We start from the raw sequence: 7,616 nt of genomic DNA on the forward strand, positions 1-7,616 counted from the left end.
CGACTTAATTAATCTAACACTTGCATAAATAAAATAAATGACTGAAAGAAAAGAGGCATGAAAGGGTTACTTGGTTACAACCGGGGAGATTGTTAATCCAAGGAAGTTGGTAAACAATCTTCTTCAGGTAGAGAAGTCTCTTACAACAGTTGAAGTACTCAATTATAGAACAAAACAAAACTAGAATAAATCATAAGTGTTGTTCTGAACCTCTTGGACCAGAGCTATATTTATAGTCCTAGTTGGGGTGCCTGGAAGGGTTCCAGGCGCCTAGAATGGGATAGAATTCTATCCTTGACACAACGGTTAAACGCTAGGTCAATTTGGGTAAAGGTTAGATTCCGAGCGCCCGGATGGTCCGGGCGCCCCGAACTAGTTCCAAGTGCCCCAACCTGGTCAGGGCGCCCGGACTAGAAAAGTCAACATAATTGACTTTTTTTATCTAAGTCTTCCGCTCCGGTTCCGCTCGCCTTGGTCCGGGTCTTCTGCTCTTGCTCCGCTCGCTTGGGTGATTTCAACCATCCGAAGTAGAGCTCATCCGAACCCAACTTTCGCCTTCTCGAGCAACCTTCTGCTTCGACTTCTCATCCCTCAGAAACGCTGCACGCCTCCTTCTCATTCGCCCGCTTACTCTTCCGTAATACCTCGTCCCTCAGACGTACCGAGCCCATCAACTCTCTCCCGTGCTGTCCTTCTCGATACCTACATCTTTTGCTCGACTTCCTGTGCTTCTAAGTTCCTGCACACTTAGACACAAGGTTAAACCTAACAGGACCTAACCTAACTTATTTGATCACATCAAAACTATCTTGGGTTTCCAACAATCTCTCCCTTTTTGATGTGAGCAACCCAAGTTAAGTTAGGGTAAACCAACATAAGGTAAAAGTAATAAATTTGCTATTAAGTGTAAAAAGTAAAAAATTTAAGAGTAAAAAAAAAAATTAAGCTACCTCCCTATAGACTTAATTTTTCATTCTCTCCCTTTGATCATATAAAAAAATGGGGCACCTCAAAAGTCTAAGGAGAAAAAAATTGAGTTGATAAAGTTTTAAAAAACTTTGAGATAGATAACTTTTAAAAACTTTAAGTTTTGTAAAAAACAAATTCTAAGTTAAAAAAAAAGCAAGAAAAAAATGTTTAAGTAATTTTGACAACTATTTAAAGCATTATTAATCACAAGTAAATGTTTTATCAGTTAGTCAATTAAATATTTTATTTTATTAATTTGCTTCCAGGTTGTGGCGAGGCATTAGTGTTGGTGTGGGAAGCATCCGACGGTCGAACCCAAGTTTTGATAATGGCAAAGGGTTCAAAGTTAAGTCGTGTTGTTATCTAACATGTTGAATGAGTGTTTCAGGAAAGTCCTAACTGCGGTTAGGCAGGTGAAAACCCTAGGAGGTGGTAACCCTAGGTCCCAGGGGGCGGTAACCCTAGGTGGAGAAAAGTTCTAGCTGCGGTTAGGCAAAAGGAAAAACCCTAGGGGGCGGTAACCCTAGGTCATAGGGGGTGGTAACCCTATGCGGAAAGTCCTGGCAGGTCGATGGCTTCAGGCAAAAGTCCTAGGGGGTGGTAACCCTAGGTGGAAAGTCCTGGTGTCACGAACCAGGTGAAAGACTGGACTGGCCGGGAAGCGGATGTCCAGCAGAAAGTCCGGAAGCGTTGAGTGCTGAGCAAAAGTCCAGTCGATCTGGAGGATTGACTGGCAACAGGTAAATCTCCTGAGTGGAGTAGGTGAGGACGCGTTCCCCGTAGAGGGAACAGTAGGCGTCGGGTCGACCTAGGGTTTCCGGTCGGAAACCCGAAGTCAGACTCGGACAGTCCGGAGACTGTCTATACTATATTTATCATATTTATTGTGCTAACTTTGTGTTGCAGGGTAGTGTTTGGACTAACGTATCTTGCAGGTGCAAAGGAGCGACCTAAAGCCTTGGATGAATAGTGTCCGAGGCGCCTCGGGTGCAAGGCTGGAGCTGGCTGCGAGAAGCTGTTCAAGGCGCCTTGATGAACAGTGGAAGGCGCCTTGAACAGATGAAGGCGCCCTGGTGAACAGTGGAAGGCGCCTTGAATCTGTGATAAGGTTCAACCAGTTCGCCCCTTATCTCCACGGCTGACTCGGCTTATTCAAGGCGCCTTGGTGAACAGTAGAAGGCGCCTTGAGCAGCCTTTATAAGAGGTCTCGACCAGCAGCTCATATAATCAATTTTCAAGTCTTCTGTCTCCAACGTGCTGCTCTAAAATACATCCGGAAGTGTTGCTACAAGTCTCCGACGACCCGAAGCTCCAAGATTCTGTTCTTGTCGTCGGTACCATTAGTTTTCTTTATTTACTTGTACTTCAAAGCTGTAACTCTTTTTCGTACTTATAGTTGTTGCCCACGGAAAGCGATCAAGGATCGCGGGCCTTCGAGTAGGAGTCGCCACAGGCTCCGAACGAAGTAAATCTTTCGTGTCTTTGTTTGTACTTGTTTCTATTTCTTTCCGCTGCGCTTATACTCGAACGACTTACTCGATACGATTCCGATAATCGAAAAATGAAATAGCCACGAGCGCTATTCACCCCCCTCTAGCGCATCTCGATCCAACAATTAGACTTTCTTGGTTATTGAAGCAACAACCACTTTCTAGACAAAGTCTTTTAAGGAAATTAAACATTTAATCTACTATCTGAAAGCCCTAAATTTAAATATCTAATTCAAATACGATTTTAGAACCCAATATAGGTTTCTTCTAACTGAGTTAATAAGAAATTTCTTAGATATATATTTTCTTGATAGTTTTCTGATTTGACCCCTATGAAATCTAAGGTGGCAATTTAAATCATTATATCTTTTAATATGTGTGCATGTACAATTTTTCAACTCTTCTATTTCTGTTTTCAATTTTTCATTTTCCAATTTCACTTTTTCAAAATCTTCTAATCGAGAAGAAATAACTAATATTAATTTTAACTCCTTATTTTCTACTTCTAATTTATGAGATGTTTTAGTCAGAAACTTTATAAATTTAAATAACTTATCAGGTGGTAAGGATCGTACCTGACTTACCTGATCGATTTCATTGACAACCATGATTTTACTATACTATTCTCATTCATATAATCATGGTTTGATGTAGTTTTCATATATAGAACCCATATTTACATTGCATTTTTATACTTTGTATCAGTTTTGGACTCTATTGCAAATTAGTATATTTTCATGATATTTTGATGCTGATATTTGTTTATTATTTTGTAGACATCAAAAGGGTTATGACCTGATCAGATCAAGTTGAATTCGGGCTCAAATCTAGGGTTTAACGGAGCGATCAAACCTTGGATTGATTTGGGCCGTCCATTGAAGATTTGGGGAGATCTGGGCCATCTGACAAGCATCTGGTTCATCTGACTTGATGGGGAGCAGATCTCATCCGTTGATGAAGATCCGGAGATTTTGATCCAGATCTGAGCTCATTTCAACCTTTGATCAAGCTTGGATTGTTTTGGACCGTTGGATCAGATAAGGAGAGGTTTAAAAACGTTGAGAAGCTACACTAGCTCCTGTTCTCGGCTTCGTGATTACAGCTACAGTATCTTCGTCTTCCTAACAGCGACGGCCGAGTTCCCTTCCACAATTCCAGATCCAAGAGCTGAGCGTCTTCACCGACGGCGATTGCAAGCTACCGGCGTCCATTTTCCGACGATCAGAGAGCAGTTGAGGGAGGTTCCTCAGCCGCAATTCGGGTTCTGTTCCGTCGCTGAAAACCTGATCGGGGAGGTTTCCGATCAGTGATCTCAGCATCCATCAGATCTACGAGGAAGATTCCTTGGAGTTCTGAGCCATTTCCGATCTTCATTCCATAGAGAAGTTAAGTAGATCTTATCAATTGAGTTAGCTTCATGATTTTCAGAATTCGTGGCTCTGTTCTACGGATGATGAGATTTTCAGTCGTCGGGAGCTTGAGGGGAGGTTTCTAAAAGCTGTGAACGTCTACTGGAAATAGTGTAAGCTTGTTTATAGTTGTCGGTTGTTCGATGGAGGTTTCAGAGATCATCTCTGTTTCGGCAGAGTGGAGAGGTTTTGATCTGGGTTTTGGTTTGTGGAATGCTTAGGTTTAGATTAGGTTTTCTTTACCTTTGTCTTAGAATGGTCTCAACTCGCTCAGATCTTTAGATATGATTTTCTTTACCTTGCAATTTCATTGTTGTTTCAGTTTTGTTACAATCCTGTTTCTGTTTCTTTCTTTTCAATCCTGAATTCCGTTGATAGTTTTGTTTTGTTGAATCTGCAATTCCAAATATGTTAAAATTGATTATAGTTTAGTTAATTGCTAACCATTTTCTTGCAGGTTGTTTAGTTAATTGTTGTAGTTTTGTTCCGTTCATAATTTCTTGTTCAATACAATTGATCTTGTGATGGTTAACTCGCTTGTAGGTTGGATGTTAAACATGAGCTCTAGAATGATGTCCTTGTTTAACAGAATTGTGGCTAAGATTTTGAGTTTAATTGTTGCTGTAATTTAGTTATTGGTGGAAAGCTTCACTTGAGGTTTTGATTGTTTATCTTTAAACAATATATTGTGAGTGAGCAATTGAGTGTAATTGTGACTTTGATTACGAAGGTAAATGGAAAACAAATTTGGTTTCTATAAGTTTGATTGGTGATTCTATATGCTGTGATTGAATTATGAATGGGAAAACGATAGATTATGCTTAGACCTTGTTGATGTTATAACTTCTTTTGAATCAATGCTAAAATTCACACATTTCGCTAGTTACCCTTGAGAAAAAAAAATGACTTGGGACTCCTTACTACGACACTTGTCTTAATTTTAATCAGTTTCAATTTTAATTAATTTGATGTGCCACGTGACATACAAATGGCTATTATCAAATTTTGGCGCCGTTGCCGGGGAAATAGTGGTGTTCGTTTGTTTTTAGACTGTAGATAGTTTTATATTTATCTTGTTCTTGCTTTTCTACTTTGTTATTTTATTTTTCTTTAGACTTAGCTGTTAGTATCTCCTTTTGCTCTGGAACTTTGTAGGTTGAAGGAAAGGAGTGAGAGAAGTAATACTACAGTATGTCGTGAATAAAGACCTATTTTGGTCAATTTCATCATTTAGACCACCGTTTTAATGTTTCTATACTTTGCATTTCATTTTTTTTCCCGATTTTATTCTCTCTCATTTCTATTTCTTTGGTGGTTGCAAAAATTAAAAAAATGTTGTTAGAGCTTCATTATTCATTGCTTGTATGTATGCGTGATATCTCGTATATTTTCCTGTGTCTTTTGATATTATTTGCATGAGTGTTTCAGGTTAGACCAATGAATCTTTTTTGTGTCATCAGTTTCAGCGTGTGCAGGACTTCAGATCTGTTAAGTAATATGGAGAACAACACTGAAAAGACTCTGAGAGACCTTTGGGCACCAGATTTGTCAGAGGATTCTTTTTGCATTCATCATTCTGATTTGGACGTAGACTTCGAGTTATGGAAAATTGCACATTTATTACCGAAGTTTCATGGGCTATCTGGTGAAGATCCCAACAGGCATCTACATGAATTGGATATGGTGTGCTCTTCATGGAATCCACATGGCGTATCAAGTGAAGATGTCAGACTTAGAGCATTTCCATTCTCAGTAGCAGATTCAGCAAAAGATTGGCTGTATTGTCTCCCACCCAATTCTATTACCAGCTGGTTCGAGATGAAGAGATTATTTCTGGCAAGGTTCTTTCCTGCTTCTAGGATTGCAGCTATTCAGATGAGTATTTATGGAATCCAGCAATTCACAGGAGAACCATTTCAAAATTATTGGGATAGATTTAAAAGACTTGTTGCTAGTTGCCCTCAGCACCAGATAAGCGATCAACTTCTTATTATATACTTCTATGAGGGATTGTGTCCCATGGATAGAAGTATGGTTGATGCAGCTAGTGGAGGGGCTTTAGTTAACAAGACCTCTACTCAGGCTAAAGAACTTATTGAGATTATGTCTGCAAATTATCAGCAGTATGGGACTAGACCGATGATTACCGAGGATGTTCATTCCTTTGCTAGTGTACTCCCTACCAGGATCCAATATTATCAGCCTGATCCTCAGCTTTATCAGATCCATCAGCAGGATAGGTATAATTCAATTGCAGGATTCGAGTATAGGAGCACACAACAAAGGAATTCTGAGTGGTCTCAACATTATCAGTCATATCTTCATCATCAGCCTGAGCAGCATTTTAGGGAGCAGTTACAACAATTCGGACAACATCGAGAAACACAATTCCAGGAAAGATGACAATTATCAACACAGTTACAGTTGCAATCAGATCAACCTACTGCATCGATTTTGAAGGAGATGAGTTGTAGAGTTTGTGATTTGCCTTATCTTAATTCTGCTTCTCTGCATGATTCTTCTAGCTTTTTAAATTGTGATGTTGTAGTTGATCCTGATAATATTTTTGTTGATGATATTGTTGTTCCAGATAGTCTTGATGTTGCAGGTGTTGCTTTTGATGATGGAAGTGTAGGGGAGACCCAAGAATCACTTCCTTTGACTATTCCACCACCAGTTGAGTCAGTTGAGTCTGTAGATGTACCTTGTGACGATGGAAGTGTAGGGAAAACTCAAGAATCACTTCCATTGGTTGTACCTGATCCAGAGACAGTTCTTTCACCTGATCGAGATGATGTCACATTCACTATACTAGAGACTCCAGGTATCTTTCAGGATGGTAAGGATAATATTTCTTCTGAATCTTTAGGAAATACCATGGAGGTAGTTCATTTTGATTGTAGTGGATGTAACATGTCTTTTGATTCATGCTCTGTTGATTTTGATATTGTTTCTGGTACATCTTACACAGCATGCGTGCAGGAAATGCATCTTTTTCTTTTTAGTGTGCAGAATTTCTTCAGATATTTTATTTGTAGTCAATCATGCAAGGATGCATTCTACCACTTGAAGAAAGCTCTAACTCTCTATGCAATAAGCAAGCTTCTGGAGTGGATATTTCAAATGAACCATCTTTTACCACTTCCAGAATGGCTTCTGGAACTGAATCGACTCCGACCGCCAGAAATTAGGGGAGTTGGTTCCATCTCACTTCTATTTTTCTTTCTACTTCTATATATTTGGTTGCTTTATTTGCTTTATTTGCTTTTGCTTAGTAGTTCATTGTTAGTTTGCTTTGTCGGTTTTCATAATAAATTCCCAATGCATTCTTTTTATCATCTTAGAAATTGTGAAAGTTAGTTAAATTTGATTGTCGAGTTTGATGATTTATTGTCATGATTGGATTCTTGGATTACATGTGATTACAATTTGATAATGGATTTCATGTTGGTAGATTGAGATGATAATTTTTTATATACCTAGTGAGGATATTTTTGAGCCTATTATTCCTATTGATGTGTGATGCACTTGTGGTTAATGCTACTCTAGAACTTGCTTAATTCTTTCAAGACCACATTATCATAGGTTTGCATGATTTTTATGAAGGCTATCTCACTTTCTTTCATTCATTCCTTTTGTTATCACATGTTTCTTGAATAAAATCCATATCATTTTTCATATCATTCTTTTCTCTCTTCCATTTATTTCCATTTATTTCACTCTTACCTTCTTATGGATGTGGATATTT

At 38.9% G+C, this 7,616-nt stretch overlaps 1 protein-coding gene across 2 annotated transcripts; it reads left to right on the forward strand.

Moving 5' to 3' along the window:
* The first annotated feature begins 3,545 nt into the window (after positions 1 to 3,545).
* On the forward strand, positions 3,546 to 7,075 carry LOC122045337. 2 transcript variants are annotated; one of them, XM_042605516.1, is made up of 2 exons: positions 3,546 to 3,981; positions 5,329 to 7,075. In XM_042605516.1, exon 2 carries the CDS (start codon positions 5,366 to 5,368, stop codon positions 6,269 to 6,271), a length of 906 nt encoding a protein of 301 aa, XP_042461450.1. In that variant the 5' UTR covers positions 3,546 to 3,981; positions 5,329 to 5,365; the 3' UTR covers positions 6,272 to 7,075. The 2 variants fall into 2 exon arrangements, with proteins under 2 accessions (XP_042461450.1, XP_042461451.1); XM_042605517.1 differs by having other exon boundaries at positions 3,546 to 3,845.
* The last annotated feature ends 541 nt before the right edge of the window (positions 7,076 to 7,616 follow it).

The sequence above is a fragment of the Zingiber officinale genome, chromosome 2B (genome assembly GCF_018446385.1).
Source record: "Zingiber officinale cultivar Zhangliang chromosome 2B, Zo_v1.1, whole genome shotgun sequence".
Classification (NCBI taxonomy): domain Eukaryota; kingdom Viridiplantae; phylum Streptophyta; class Magnoliopsida; order Zingiberales; family Zingiberaceae; genus Zingiber; species Zingiber officinale.

Bases quoted from the DNA above. Each gene is read 5' to 3' on its own strand.
- LOC122045337 (XM_042605516.1), top strand. From the start codon at position 5,366: ATGGAGAACAACACTGAAAAGACTCTGAGAGACCTTTGGGCACCAGAT.